We start from the raw sequence: 16,621 nt of genomic DNA on the forward strand, positions 1-16,621 counted from the left end.
CGTCACCTTGCTTCACTAAATGTTTTTCAATTTACTGTGCTTCTTGTGAGTAGGAGTTCAGGATCTTCTGCGGTCTAATTCTCCGAACTACAAGCACAAGGTGCCCACGCCGCCACACGCAGTCGCCCGGGGCCTCTCACTCAGCGCCTCAGAGCCCGCCCCGCGCGTTTGCTCAGAGGGCTTGCGCGGGCGCCAGGCTCATGCAAAGGCTTCTGGGATTGGTAGTCGCGGTTCCTTCCGTCCGCGGTATTCGCATAAAAAGAAACAAACCACAGCGAACATTAGATATCCCCGAATCGCGCACAAATTAGATAAGACGCAGATTCTGGAGAGTGGTGCAGGCTTGTCGCTTTCTACCGAGGGGCGGCAGCCGGGATCAGGCGCGGCGCAGACAGCCTCAGGGGCCCTCGGCTGGGCGGGGCTTGCTCGCGGGGGCTTGTGGCTCCTTCCTGCGCTTCCTCTCTCTTTCGCTCAGGCCCTTGGCGCCGGCAGGATGGGTGAGTTGTCTCCTCTGCTAGGCAGAGTGGCCTGCACGTGCAATTTGGGGTTTCGGGGACCGGCGGGAAGATAGGAAACAGAGCGGTGAGGGAGAGCCATGGGAAGGGCCGGTGAGGAGCGCCGGGGGAGCGCCGCTGCTGCAGCCACATGGCCCGGCGGGAAGGGGCCTGGGCGTCGCGGAGCCGGAGTTAAGAGGGAAGCCGGAGCGTCGCAGCTTCCACCGAGCGATGGCGCGGGGCTTCGTCCCTTTTTAGAAAGTAGCCGTTGGAGCATTTATTTCCACGTCTTAGTTGATTCAAGGGGACCTCTGTGGTTTGGCCCGTGGGCCAAGGTGTGATGTCAGAGCCTATCAGCCGGTAGTCTAGGTGAGGCTAATATTTGAGATAATGTGAAAAAATAAAAAACCGTGGGTGATTTTACTGGGGAATCTAAGGTGAATGTGGTTTTTAGGCAAGTGTCGCGGTCTTCGTACTGCCAGGAAGCTCCGTAGCCACCGCCGAGACCAGAAGTGGCATGATAAGCAGTACAAGAAAGCCCACCTGGGCACAGCCCTGAAGGCCAACCCTTTTGGCGGCGCTTCTCACGCTAAGGGAATTGTGCTGGAAAAAGTGTAAGTGAAAGTCTATTGTTGGTTCCTGCATGGTATTAGTATGGTAACTCGGGATAAATGCACTTAAAGGTTGATGGAACGTCTATGTTTTTGTGTGTCCATGTTTTTTGGAACGTTAGATAAGCCCGGAAGATTTTTAAGCATTTAATACTACTTTAGAAGGAATTGGGATGACATCGGAGGAGAGAAAGTAACCATAAACAAGGGACATTCTGAGAGCTTAATGTGTGTGGAACTTGTAAGCAGTTTGCGCCCATCAGCTCCTTCATCTTGGCACTCCCCAAGTTTCTGCTTGACAAAACATGGAGAGAAGTTACTTGCCTAATGTTACACAGCTAAGATTGAGCCACATGGATTTGCCAACACACAACTGTTTTTTGACTTTACAAAAGGATAACTTTGTGTAGCCCCATCAAATTTAATGAGGATTTGAATCCATTATTTCTAGCTCTAGTTCTTGGTTCATGTTTTATCGCTGTAAAGAGGCGGTAAGTTTGCCCTGATGTTAGCCTGATGAATTTAAGACTAAAGAAAAACTTAGCTGTAAGTTAGGGATTTAAGATTATGTTGAAAAGGTAGGACTACTACAGTTTCTAATAAGCTTTATACTTCATGAAGTAAAATGTGTCCCTTTTCAGAAAGCCAAGTCACTCTTACGCTGTTTATGTTTCAGAGGAGTTGAAGCCAAACAGCCAAATTCTGCCATCAGGAAGTGTGTCAGGGTTCAGCTAATCAAGAATGGCAAAAAAATCACTGCTTTTGTACCCAATGATGGTTGCTTGAATTTTATTGAGGTGAGTGTTTTAGTAATTTTCTATTTTTAGGAGAGTTTCCCCCAGTTGTTTATTGGATGGATGGGTGTTTTGGGTGATTGCCACTTAGACCAGAGGTAAACTGTTGCTTTTTTATTTCAGGAAAATGATGAAGTTTTGGTTGCTGGATTTGGTCGCAAAGGTCATGCTGTTGGTGACATTCCTGGAGTCCGCTTTAAGGTTGTCAAAGTAGCCAATGTCTCTCTTTTGGCTTTATACAAAGGCAAGAAGGAAAGACCAAGATCATAAGTTTTGATGATGAAAGCACGATAGTAATAAATTTTCCTATACCAAAAATATGTTGTGTCCTGTTTTCCTCACCCAAGGAAAACTTAATTTCTAGAGTAAATGGGATTCATAAAATTTTTTTCTCCGTGGAATAAACCGTATTAGTTAAAGCTGAAATAAATGTAAGGTATGTTGAGAAAACTCAAAAGAGTTGCTAGTAGGAATCATTTTGAAATCTTGAGAAACATATTCTTGGATTTGCCTCTGTAGGGATCCAATATTGTATATACTATGCTCAGGTTACTCTCTGCTCTTAGTGATTTAATTTTACCTAAAGGCCATCAACATGTTGTAATTGAGTTTATAGTAGCAAAACTTAGGCATTAACACGATGTAGTAGGTAGGTGTTAATGAAAGTGTATGCCAGGGAAAAGTAAGGGAGACCAGTTAGGGTCTAGGTTTTATGTGTCTTGAGCTCGTCACTAAAGTAGATTTTTGACCTTGAGATTTACTTTGAGGCACACTAATGGAAGTGTCTAGGTAGAAATGGTCTAGATGGCTTACATTTTGATAATTGAAGCTTAGATGTTAGTTGGGTACATAGGGATCCCCTGCCCACAGATTGCTTTCAAAATTTCCATAGGAAGAAATGATACAATTATATCTAAAACTAGCCTTACAAAATCTGTGGTTTGAAGAACTGCTTTCAGCAACATCAGGTATGAGTTAATTTGCTCTCTGATCAAAGTCTAGTGTTAGGTTATGTTTTGGATATTTGGGCTTCCCTTGTGGCTCAGCTGGTAAAGAAGCCACCTGCGATGTGGGAGACCTGGGCTGGGAAGATCCCCTGGAGAAGAGAACGACTACCCACTCCAGTTTTCTTGCCTAGAGAATTTCATGGGGTCACAAAGAGTCAGACACAACTGAGCAACTTTCAGGATATTTGGAAAATGGAGATTTTAGGCTTTCTATCTTTAGATCAAGAACAGAAAATCCTTACTGTGGCATAGGAGACCCTGTTATGTTTTCTGCCTGCTTAGCATCACTGACCTCTCACTTTCTCAAACCTGGATTTCCCATCCATCTTCAGGAAGCACTTGGTAGGTTGCCTGCTACTCCCACCACAAACTGCTGATCCCAAATTCACATTTCACATTTGTGCTTACACTTTCCATGAGAGTTCAGTTCAGTTGCTCAGTCCTGTCCGACTCTGCAACCCCATGGAATGCAGCACGCCAGGCCTCCCTGTCCATCACCAACTCCTGGAGTTTATTCAAACTTATCCAACCATCTCATCCTCTTCTGCCTTATGTCTTTCTCAGCATCAGGGGTCTTTTCCAATGAGTCAGTTTTTCCTATCAGGTGGCCACAAGTATTGGAGTTTCAGCTCCAGCATCAGTCCTTCCAATGAATATTCAAGACTGATTTCCTTATTGATTGGATAGCCCTGCAGTCCAAGGAACGCTCAAGAGTCTTCTCAACACCATAGTTCAAAAGTGTTAATTCTCCAGTGCTCAGCTTTCTTTATAGTCCAACTCTCACATCCATACAGGACTACTGGAAAAACCGTAGCTTTGCCTAGGCAGACCTTTGTTGCAAAGTAATGTCTGCTTTTTAATATGCTGTGTGAAAGTGAAATCGCTCAGTCGTGTCCAACTCTTTGCGACCCCATGGACTGTAGCATACTGGGCTCCTCCATCTATGGGATTTTCTGGGCAAAGGTACTGGAGTTGGTTGCCATTTTCCTTCCCCAGAGGATCTTCCTGACCCAGGGATCGAACCCAGGTCTAACTTCTTCCAAGGAGCAAGCATCTTTAATTTCATGGCTGCAGTCACCATCTGCAGTGATTTTGGAGCCTCCCCGAAAAAGTCTGTTTCCATTGTTTCCCCATCTGTTTGCCATGAAGTGATGGGACTGGATGCCATGATCTTATTTTTCTGAATGTTGAGTTTTAAGCCTACGTTTTCACTCTCCTCTTTAACTTTCAAGAGGCTCTTGGTTCTTTTTCACTTTCTGCCGTAAGGGTGGTGTCATTTGCGTATCTGAGGTTATAGATGTTTCTTCCTGGCAGTCTAGATTCCAACTTGTACTTCAGCCCAGCATTTCGCATGATGTACTCTGCATATAAGTTAATAAGCAAGGTGACAGTATATAGCCTTGACATACTCCTTTCCTGATTTGGAATCAGTCTGTTCCATGTCCAGCTCTAACTTGCTTCTTGACCTGCATACATATTTCTCAGGAGGCAGGTAAGGTGGTCTGGTATTCCCATCTCTTGAAGAATTTTCCACAATTTGTTGTGATCCACACAAAGGCTTTGGTACAGTCAATAAAGCAGAAATAGATGTTGTAGTCAATAAAGCAGAAATAGATGTTTTTCTGGAACTCTTGCTTTTTTGATGATCCAGCAGATGTTGGCAATGTGATCTCTGGTTCCTCTGCCTTTTCAACATCCAGCTTAAACATCTGGAAGTTCATGGTTCGTGTACTGCTGAAGCCTGGCTTGGAGAATTTTAAGCATTACTTTGCTAGGGTGTGAGATGAGTGCAATTGTGCAGCAGTTTGAACATTCTTTGGCATTGCCTTTCTTTGAGATTGGAATGAAAGACGGTAGAGACGGTATTTTTTCATTGAAATTAACATAAGATGTACGTGTTAATTTGGCTGCCTGTAATTCAGGAGACTTGGGTTCCACCTTGGATCAGAAGGATCCCCTGGAGAAGGGAATGGCAACCCAGGAACCTGGTGGGCAACAGTCCACAGGGTTGGATACGACTGAGTGACTAACACAGTTCATGATTGCTATTCCAGCTTTGTAGCACCTCCAGTTGCAGTCATTGGTTAAAAACCATTCCCCAAAAGCTGACCAGATGCTTCTGGATGGGTGTAACTGATCAAACCAGAAGCCCCTGGGCCTCACTCACCTAGACTAAGGAGGCTGTGGAGGGCTGTGTGGTTTCACCCCAGGGCTCAGTCCTAGGAATATGTAGGAGGTCGTGGCTCTGCCAGCAGGAAGCTCTACTCCAGTGGGTGTGCACAAGTGTGGAGGAGTCAGGGGATGAGGGCCTAGAGGAACAGACAAGCACCTCCTCCAGCATCTAGCTCACGCAGCCCTAAGAAGTCAAGGTGAACAAGCCTGGATGGAGTTAAGACACCCTGCAATGAAGGCTCGTGCTTGTCTCCTGGGTGCCCTAGGATGCCCTGTCCTGTGACAACTGACACAAATCCACACAGGTGCCTCAGATCCAAATGTTTGATCCTGATGTGAGTTCTCTTTGCCTCCTGTGTAGTCCCACCATCCCACCCCTTAGTGCCCCAGCACCTTGTGATCAAAGCCCCTTCATTCTTGGATCCTCTTGAACCTGACCCTCCTGTAAGGAGAGAAATGAGGCACTAACCTTGGGTGCATATTTTAGACAATCCCAGCAGCTCTTGGCAACTCCATGGACTATACAGTCCATGGAATTCTCCAGGCCAGAATACTGGAGTGGGTAGCATTTCCTTTTTTATAAGCAGATGTTCCCGACCCAGGAATCAAACCAGGGTCTCCTGCATTGCAGGTAGATTCTTTACCAGCTGAGCTACCAGGGAAGCCCTTGGTAGAAAAGTTAATTCTAAAATTTATATGGAAAGGCACTGGACTAGCTAAAACATCATGGAAAATGAATAAAGATGAAGGAATCACAAACTGATTAAGACTTAGTTTGTAGCTACAGAACTCAAGAGAGTTTGATATTGGAGGAGGGACAGACACAGATCAGTAAAGTAGGAGACTGAGCAGGCTTATACGGGTATGACCAACTGATTTTTGAGAGATACAAAAGCACTTTAGTGGTGGACAGATAATATTTTCAGTATATGGGTGGTGGACTTTGATTAGCAAGAAAGTGGACTTAAACCTAAATTTCCCACCTTATACAAAAATTAACTCAAAATGGATCATATATCTGAATATAAGAAAGCTAAATAAACTTTAGAAGGCAGAACAGTTTCATGACAGACTTCGGTGAAGAGTTGTACAACATTATACCAAAAGCACATTCCAGAAGAAGAAAGCATAATTTGGTCTTCATCAAAATTAAAATATTTTGTTCTGTGAAATGCCTTGTTAAAAGGATGAAAAGAAGCTATAGCCTGGGAAAAAAAATTTTTTTAAATCATATACCCAATGAAAGACTTGTATCCAAAATATATGAAGAACTTGCTAATCTCAAAGTAAGAAAACAATACTATTGCAAAATTGGTGAATGAACAAACACTTCACTGAAGAGATGACAAGCACACGAAAAGATGATTAATCTCATTTGCCATTAGAATGCAAATTAAAAACACGAGATATCAGAATACAAGTACCAAATGTCTAAAGTAAAAAAAAATACCAAGGACTGGTGAGCAACTGGATTGTTGGTAGGACTCTGAAATTGTATAAAGTTAACATATAGTTGGATCCAGCGATTGCACTCCTGGGTAGTTATTACATAGAAATGAAATGTCTGCCCACACAAATCTTGTGCACACATGTTCATGGCAACTGTATTTGTGATAGCCAAATACTAAATACTAAATGCCCTTCAGTGGGCAGATAAACTGGTTATATCCATAAATGAATGCTACTTAGTCATAAGACATGTCACATGCAACAACTTCTTTGAATCTATTGGTATGCTAAGTACAAAAAGCCAGTCTTAAAAGGTTACATACATCTTGTATCATTTCATTTATATAAACTTCTTGAAATGACAAAATTACAGCAATAAAGAGATGGGTGGTTGCCATAGATGAATGATGGGGGTAGAGTCAAATTATAAAGGGTGGCATGTGTGTGTGTGTTGGAACAGCTTTGTGTCCTGATTGTGGAGGTGTTCACACAAATCAATACTTGGGATGGAATTTCATAGTCCCCCAAAAGTATATATAAAAATTGATGAAATGCAAGTTAAGTTCTGTAGTTTAGTTAATACTATTGTAATGTCACCAGACCACCTGACCTGCCTCTTGAGAAATCTGTATGCAGGCCAGGAAGCAACAGTTAGAACTGGACATGGAACAACAGACTGGTTCCAAATAGGAAAAGGAGTACGTCAAGGCTGTATATTGTCCCCCTGCTTATTTAACTTATATGCAGAGTACATCACGAGAAATGCTGGACTGGAAGAAACACAAGCTGGAATCAAGATTGCCAGGAGAAATATCAATAACCTCACATATGCAGATGACACCACCCTTATGGCAGAAAGTGAAGAGGAACTAAAAAGCCTCTTGATGAAAGTAAAAGAGCAGAGTGAAAAAGTTGGCTTAAAGCTCAACATTCAGAAAACGAAGGTCATGGCATCTGGTCCCATCACTTCATGGGAAATAGATGGAGAAACAGTGGAAACAGTGTCAGACTTTATTTTGGGGGGCTCCAAAATCACTGCAGATGGTGATTGCAGCCATGAAATTAAAAGACGCTTACTCCTTGGAAGAAAAGTTATGACCAACCTAGATAGCATATTCAAAAGCAAAGACATTACTTTGCCAACTAAGGTCCATCTAGTCAAGGCTGTGGTTTTTCCAGTAGTCATGTATGGATGTGAGAGTTGGACTGTGAAGAAGGCTGAGCGCCGAAGAATTGGTGCTTTTGAACTGTGGTGTTGGAGAAGACTCTTGAGAGTCCCTTGGACTGCAAGGAGATCCAACCAGTCCATTCTGAAGGAAATCAACCCTGGGATTTCTTTGGAAGGAATGATGCTGAAGCTGAAACTCCAGTACTTTTGCCACCTGATGCGACGAGTTGACTCACTGGAAAAGACTCTGATGCTGGGAGGGATTGGGAGCAGGAGGAGAAGGGGACGACAGAGGATGAGATGGCTGGATGGCATCACTGACTCGATGGACGTGAGTCTGAGTGAACTCCGGGAGTTAGTGATGGACAGGGAGGCCTGGCATGCTGCGATTCACGTGGTCGCAAAGAGTCGGACACGACTGAGCGACTGAACTGAACTGAACTGAATGTCAATTTTACTGGTTTTGAAAATATACCCTTGGTTATCAAATATGCTATTAAGCCGAATTTGAGTGAAGTATACAAACTATTCTTTTTGCAACTTCTTGTGATTCTTAGTTACAAATTAAAAGGTTTAAAAATTGTGAATAAGTAATTATTTAACTTTTGTTACCCCTTATATTTGCTTAGCAAATTCCAAACAAATCAAATTGTTAATGGAAAAAGAATCTGGAGACCATGTAATCCTGTGGTCCCCAAATCTAGGACATCAGAGTCCCTAAGGCATTTGTTAGACTGTACAAATACCCCTGGTCTTCTGGGAAACAATTTTTACAGTATTTCTAGGAAAACTTGTCTTATTGACAAGCTGTCAGGCATTCCTTATGAAGCCAAGGGTGCTTTCCTCACTTATGGGGATACCACTGCTGTATTTCAGCCACCTCATAATTTAGAAGCCCAAAAAAGATAGCTGGTAAGTATTTTTGAAACATTTTGTCCAAGTAATCAGCATAGTTGAAACCAGAAACAGTCTATCCTTTAAGATGTTCCTATTGGAGATGCACCTCATAGCAAAATAATAAAGACTACCTTACAGGTGGCTGCTTAGCAAAGTGTGGAATAAATGTATACTGGGTATTTAATAAGAGTTTTTGTTGTATACTTTATGAAAGGAAGGGGATAGAATGACACAACTGGTAACTGTGTCATACTATGTGTGTTTACGTGGAAATGTCGAAACACCAGTTTCAACTGGTAGTCTTCAAAGTTTAAACTATTAGGGAAATAATACTTGAAACATAAGTTTTTTTCCTTTTATTTTTTGATAGAGTTGAGAGATACAAGTTTTTTAATTTTTTGATAGAGTTGAGAGACATAAGTTTTTTTCCTTTTATTTTTTGATAGAGTTGAGAGACAGTTTATGGTCTTATATTTCCATATAAACATGGAAATGTTGAAATACCAGTTACTGATGGTCTTCAAAAAAAATTTAAACTGTATTAGGGAAATAATACTTGAAACATAAGTTTTTTTTTTCCTTTTATTTTTTGATAGAGTTGAGAGACAGTTCTAAATTGACAACTATGAAGATTTGAATGTGTGTCTATATATGAATTTTCTGTGTTTCATTCAAGGTTAATCACGCTGTGGGTAACATTCTTGGATTCTGTTTCAAAGTTGTCAAAATAGCTAACATTTCTTTATTGGTTTTACATAAATTTGAGAAAAGAGACTAAGATCATAAATTACCATATTATAATAAAATTCACTAACAGCTACGTGTATAATCTTTATTAGAACCTATAAAATCTGTTTAAATGGATCTTGCAAGTATTAACTCATAATTCTTATATTATACTTGAGGGGATAGACTTGGCAGGTTGTACTAAGCATTCTTAGTTTCTAGCACAATTTCTATCCACATTATTTGGTAAAATGACATTATGTTTATTAGTATGTGAGGAAAAGAACTGGACTTTTTAAAGCATATTGTCATGGTAATGTCACCACAGGAGTTTTCAAGCAAAGTATTAAAACATCTAACAATTGAATGTTTTTAGCATACACTGTCTCATGGGGAAAATCATTTTTACAGTGATCATTTGAAGGAACCCAGTAACACTTTCACTTATTTCCAGGAGTGACAGATAACCAGTATTTCCAAATAAGCACACGAACAGTTGCCATTTCATTCAGACTGTCACTTAAGGCTTCAGTGTGTGGTGTGTGTCTTCAAAATGAGGAAGCCACACACACATAGCCCTTAGAGCTTGAGCCAGGCCTGTCGAGCGTCACTGACCTCCCCTGCTTCCCAGAGGACCTGAAGCTTTCAAAGAGCAATTCGGACGCTAAGGAGAGCTCCTCCTGTAGGAGGGAAAGGACAAAACTGTGGCCCCAGATCACTCTTCAGATAGACCCTCCAGTCAGAAGTGCCAGCTTCCTCCACAGATTCCTACCAGCAATCTGCTAACTTGTAGTAATAAATTATACATGAATTGTCTGATCTACTCACAGTGTAGGAGTTTTCATTTGTTTAGGTTTCTAAACCTCTTTCACTGGAGTTAACTGGCGGCAGAACAATGGGTCATATTACCTAGCTGGGTTAAAAGTGTAGGACACACTGAGCATACCCATTTTTTCAGTTGAGTCTAGCTGCTGATAAATATAATGCTTCCGTACCTCTTTATCAACCAGCAAATGTTTAAAACTGTACAATAGTGGGCAGAGTGAGCCACATTCTAAGTAATATTTTTTTATGCCAATCACACCTGAGAACAGTTGAGGGAAGTCTTTCTTGTTGAAACACATTTTGTCCGTTAACACCTGCTTTGGAAACAATGTGAAATAGATGTTTTGTCATATCTTTCTCCCCCCTCAACAGCTTTGTGAATTTGTTTATGAGAAGATTTGTCATCTCTGGAGAAGGAAATGGCAGCCCACTCCAGGCAACCCAATTCTTGCCTGGAAAATCCATGGACAAAGGAACCTGGCGGGCTACAGTCCATGGGGTCACAAAGAGTCAGACACGATGAGCAACTGAGCCTGTTGTTTCTATGTAGCCTGACAGCTTCTGGTATTCTGTTTTTGTGTGAGTTTGCAGGTAAATTGGACCACACTGACTCTCCTTTGGTTCCCAACAGATTTCAAGTATTTCCTTAGAATTTCAGTTCCAGTATATACAAGAGTTGACTGTGTTCATTCTATATTTTACACATTTTCTTATGTCTATAATTAGGTAGTTTTTCCCTCCTTGTCACATTACCCTTCTTCCTGCCCATGACATAACATAGGGGTGTATGTGTGTGTGTGTGTGTAACAGAAGAAAGCAATTGTGAATGACATTTATTGACCAAGATTCTTGATCTTGGATTAGATTTCAGAGGGTCTAGAAATCTCCTGAAGCTGTATGCAGAATTTTCTGATATAAACATGTACATAGGCTTCCCTGGTAGCTCAGAGGTTAAAGCGTCTGCCTCCAATGTGGGAGACCCGGGTTCAATCCCTGGGTCGGGAAGATACCCTGGAGAAGGAAATGGCAATCCACTCCAGTATTCTTGCCTGGAGAATCCCATGGACGGAGGAGCCTGGTAGGCTACAGTCCATGGGGTCGCAAAGAATCGGACACGACTGAGCGACTTCACCTCACCTGTGCATATGCATACATATGTACGTATACACCCACACATAAATATTTTTCTGAAAAGGAGGTCTATACACTTTTTCAGATTTTTGAAGTGGTTTATTCCCAAGAAACCAACTACTGTTTAAGCTTTATAGCAATTGTTATGTAATTTTCCAGTTTACTCACAGCTGAGAACAGTTGTGAGAGGTTGCCTGTGGTCTGACATGATTTATGGAATGTCCCCAGTATGGGGAGGATCTGTGGATGCATGACCCAGGCTGCACACCCTGCGACCTGCACATTTCATATTAGCTGATGGCATCAGCTAATGTAAGCAGGGAGCAGTGAGTCATTTTAAATTAAGGTTACTCAATGTTGCTGGTAAATGCAGAATCAGAGAGTATTAGGACTTACCTGATGTTCCAGTGGTTAAGACTCTGCACTGCCAATTCGGGGGGCCTGGGTTCGATCCCTGGTCAAGTTAACTAAGATCCTACATGCCGTACAGCATGACCAAAAGAAAAAAAAAGAAGACCCCTGGGAATAAAAGCAGAGGACCAAAAACCCAAAGGCACTTCGGCACCTAAGACTGGCGTAAAACTTGACAGGACAGATCAAATAAAAAATGTGCAGTTAAAAAAAAAAATTGACACAACATCTGTGTTTGCTTTAAAATATCTGAGCAAATATAAAATTTTTTTAAAGGGTTAAATGAAGCAAATAGGGCAAATCTTGGTAATTGCTGATTCCGATTGATAGGTATATTAAAATTCATTGTAATATCTTTACTTTTGGGTATGGATGAAATTTCCCATAATAAGTTTTTTTTTAAATCACATACACATCCTAACTGTTTAATTGCTGCACTCTCTGGTTGTACTAGAGCCTGTACAGTCAGCTCTGATAGGGGCAAAATGAAGATGTGGAACAATCACGTGGACAGTACAGAAGTGGGAAACTAACCCTGGCAGCGCTGAGAAACACAGGATACATCAGGAAGAAACAAAGCTGAGAATCCACACATAGCAAGGCTAGTTGAGAAAAATGATCAGTTCAGTAATAAAAAGCACAGTAAACTAAAATCATTTTCAAAGATTTTAGGAAATGGTAAAACACAGACTGCTTTGGGGAATGTAAATTGGTATAGCCTTATTAGGCTTCCCTACCGCTCAGAAGGTAAAGCATCCGCCTGCAATGCGGGAGACCTGGGTTCGATCCCTGGATCAGGAAGATCCCCTGGAGAAGAAATAGCAACCACTCCAGTATTCTTGCCTGGAAAATTCCAAGGATGGAGGAATTTCTTTCCTCGTAGGCTACAGTCCATGGGGTCACAAAGAGTCAGACAAGACTGAGCGACTTCGCTTTCACTTTACTGGTAAAACAGGGTAACAACGTGAATCAAAAACCTTAAGACATTCCACATTTTTTGGTCCCTTCATTCCCTTAGTAACAGTGTAACCCAAAGAAACAATATGAGCAGCTATTTCTACACACATATCTTCCTTACATTTGGAAGCTCTGGAGGGGAGGGGAAGCTTGGGATGCCCTGCTGAACACTGTAACCCTAGCAGAGGTCCTGACCATTCAGGAAATAAGTGCTCAATGAATGCAATTTAAATAAACAGTGAAGAATTAGGAACAACCTAAAAGCCCTAAAATTATTTGTCATATTTTGACATGAAAGAAATGCTAGTCATTGTTTTTTTCAAAGAACATTAAATGACATGGGGAAAACTCTGCACATGAAATGGTAAGTGGGAGAAATCTGGATATAAAACCATATACAGAATGATCATAATTAAATATGTTTAACTAGTGCAAGAAAATATATCAATATTTTAATTGTAATATCCCTGGGTGATAAACACAAGTATGTTTTAAATTTTCTCCTTCAAATTTTTCTGCAACTTCCAAATTATCCATAAAAACTAAAATTTTTTTTTTCATGAATGTTTAGTTTTGCATTCTCTGGATACATAAGTGTCCACTGCAATACAAAAAGAGCCCAGGTCTTCTTCGATCATTTCCAATCTAAGTTCCCACTCTCCAGACCTCTGAGGTACCCCTCTTACAAGTTTGGTGTGTGTCCTTCTAGACCATTTTAATGTTTTTAGATACTTGTTGTATATGTACTACAGAACATGTGTGGTGTTAGTGTATTTTTGATATAGTGTTAAGTTGCATGCCTAGTTAGCATCTAGTTTTCGTCTTCTGTTTTAATGCAACAATCCATGGAAATTGCCTGTTTTGATACGTGGAGGTGAATTCACTCTACTTTACTGTAAACCGTGTGTATGTGCTAAGTCGCTCAGTCATGTCCGACTCTTTGGGACCCTATGGATTGTAGCCTGCCAGGCTCCTCTTTAGGACTCGATGGACTGTGGCCTGCCAGGCCCTCCTGCCCATGAAATTCTCCAGGCAAGGATACTGGGTTGCCATGCTCTCCTCCAGGGGATACTCCTGATCCAGGATTGAACCTGTGTCTTACATTTCCTGTACTGGCAGGCGGCTTCTTTACCCCTAGCGCCACCTGAGAAGCCCCACTGTACACTATCACATTTTATTTAACCATCTCCCTATCAATATGCAGGAAAGGGGGACTTCTTGAGTGGCCCAGCAGTTAAGACTTCACCTTCCAATGCAGGGAGTGCGGGTTCAATCCCTGGTCAGGGAGCTAAGATCCCACATGCATTGTGCCTCCCCTGCCAAGGGACTGAATTTGTTTTAAAAAAACAAAAACAAGATAAAACATTCAGGAAAGGGCTTGGGTAGAACCTGCTCTCTGAATCTCTGAATCTGAATCTGCTGAAGGAAAGGGCTGCAAAAACCTCATCCCACTCTGCTGCTGGTAACAAGGGAAAGAAACCTCAAAGGATAGAGTGGGTAGTAGTTCCCAGGAGGAAAGCAAATCCAGTCCTCAGCGTCTGCACAAAGGAGGCCATGGGAAGCTTCCCCCGGGCACAGTGATCACCCACATACACAACCATTCCACAAATATTTATTGAGTACTATGGGCTTTCTTGATGGGCTCAGGGGGTAAAGAACCTGCCTGCAATGCAGGAGACGTGGTTCGATCCTGGGTTGGGAAGATTCCCCTGGAGTAGGAAATGGCAACCCACTCCAGTACTCTTGCCTGGAGAATCCCCATGGATAGAGGAGCCTGGTGGGCTACAGTCCATAGGGGCGCAAAGAGTCAGACATAAAGTGACTTAACACGCACGCACCACACTAGGGCTTCTCCAGTGGCTCAGGGGTAAGGAATCCCATGACAATGCAGGAGACGTGGCAGAAGCTGTGGGTTCGATCCCTCGATTGCAACATTCCCTGGAGAAGGAAATGGCAACCCACTCCAGCGTTCTTGCCTGGGAAATCCCATCAGGACTAAACCACCACCACCACCACACTAAACCCTGAAGATCTGGCGTGCACGTGTAAAGACCAGTGCACCAAACACTGTAAATACACTGAGCTATGGTTTTCTGTTCAGCCTGCTTTAATTTCTGCTTCATAGTTGTAACTATGAGACTTCTGGGTATTTGAAAAGCTTTAAAGTAACCCAAGAAACCACCAAGTAGCCACAGATTTTATTTATTTTCATGTAAAGTTTATGTGAATGTACAAATACACGTGCGTTTCTAGTTTGCGTTAGTAATTTACAAAATGGGACTTGGTGATCTCTAAAATCATTTTTCAGCTCTGTCTAGAATACAAGGTATTTGCAATAGGGCTCTTTTATCACTAGATGTCGCTATTGACAATACAAACTGCTAAGTCGCTTCAGTCGTGTCGGGCTCTGTGCAACCCCATAGACCACAGCCCACCAGACTTCCCCGTCCCTGGGATTCTCCAGGCAAGAACACTGGAGTGGGTTGCCATTTCCTTCTCCAATGCATGAAAGTGACAACACAAAAGTCAGATTAAAAAAACAAGAGCTTTACAGAACTGCTTTAAAGAACACACTATGAAATTTAAGATTTAAAAATGTGAAAGCACTTTTACAGACAAATCCTATAAAAATCTATAAGGGACCCTTCAGGAACCTATGTACATATCAAAGTAGTGCCCATGGCATCATAGCCTAGTGCCATGGGCAAGCTAATAGTTAAGTATTTACTATACCTTCTAAAACAACTTTTAGCAACTTACAGGTCAGCAGTATAAGAAGGGAAGCAGAGGTCTTAGAATTAGAAGGGAGCTTATTTGTCCACAAATTTTCAAATAAAATCTCCAGTCTGCTCCCTGGCGTTACAGCTACATTTACATCAAAACCGGCGCGCGCGCACACACACACACACACACACACACACACACACACACACAAGCACAGATTTTCTAGCATCTAGTTGAAATCAAAGTTTCACAAAACAATGATACGCTCACTGTGTGCAATGTACTTTTTCTCCATGTATTTGTGAAATAATAGAAAATATATATTAGTCTCTGCCCCCAGGATCCTGGGACAGATCTCCAAAAATTCTTGAAATTTCCCAAGTGGTAAAAGCTTGAAGAGCATCTTTTGTCCCAATGTTTGGTCTCTGCCCCAGTTCCTGACACAGAGCTCCTAAATGCCTTGGAATTTCCTAGGTGATAGGAGTGGCTTTGTGCTAATGGTTGACTCTTGGTTGAATAGCTTCAGGAAGGGAGCTTCCTGATTACCAGGAAGACCAAGCCATAATTAAAAGCTTGGAACTTTCAGCCCCACCCTCCATCATCTGGGAAAGGGAGAAGGGCTAGAAGTGGAGTTAATGATTGATCATGCTTATGTAGCCTCCACAAAAATGCCAAAAGTTCATGGTTCAAAGAGCTTCCAGGCTGGTGAACACATCTATATATGGCAAGAGGGTGGTGCACCCCAGCTCCATGGGGACAGGAACTCTGCACTTGGAATCCTGCTGGACCTCACCTGAGCAGCTCTTCATCTGTATCCTTTATCATGTTTTGTTATATAACAAACTGATAAGCACAAGTGTTTCCCTGAGCACTGTGAGTCATTACAGCAAATTACTGAAACCCAAGGAGGAAGTCATGGGAACCCTGACTTACAGCTGGCCAGTTAGAAATACGGGTGACAATCTGGGACCTGCAAGTGTCTCAAGCGGGGCAGTTTTGTGGGACTGAGCATTTAACCTGGAGGAGCCGTTACTAACCTAAGGCAGACGCTATGAGAACTGAGCTGAACTGGAGAACACCTAGCTGGTGTTGCAGATGTGTCCGATGTGTGGAAAACCCACATCTAGTGCCAGATGTGCTGTGAGTCTGATAGTATTGTGAGAGTAAAGGAAACACAGGGACTGCTTTTCCTTGAGATATTCTGTTTCATAAAAAATACTGGTCATAAACCAACAAACTGGTTTTACTTGATCTA

The 16,621-nt window shown here is 42.1% G+C and overlaps 1 protein-coding gene across 1 annotated transcript; it reads left to right on the forward strand.

Moving 5' to 3' along the window:
* The first annotated feature begins 201 nt into the window (after positions 1-201).
* On the forward strand, positions 202-2,351 carry RPS23 (ribosomal protein S23). The gene is made up of 4 exons (XM_040239429.1): positions 202-497; positions 949-1,108; positions 1,782-1,902; positions 2,023-2,351. Exons 1-4 carry the CDS (start codon positions 494-496, stop codon positions 2,167-2,169), a joined length of 432 nt encoding a protein of 143 aa, XP_040095363.1. The 5' UTR covers positions 202-493; the 3' UTR covers positions 2,170-2,351.
* Positions 2,352-16,621: the final 14,270 nt, after the last annotated feature.

Source organism: Oryx dammah, unplaced genomic scaffold (genome assembly GCF_014754425.2).
Source record: "Oryx dammah isolate SB20612 unplaced genomic scaffold, SCBI_Odam_1.1 HiC_scaffold_5, whole genome shotgun sequence".
NCBI classification, from domain to species: Eukaryota; Metazoa; Chordata; class Mammalia; order Artiodactyla; family Bovidae; genus Oryx; species Oryx dammah.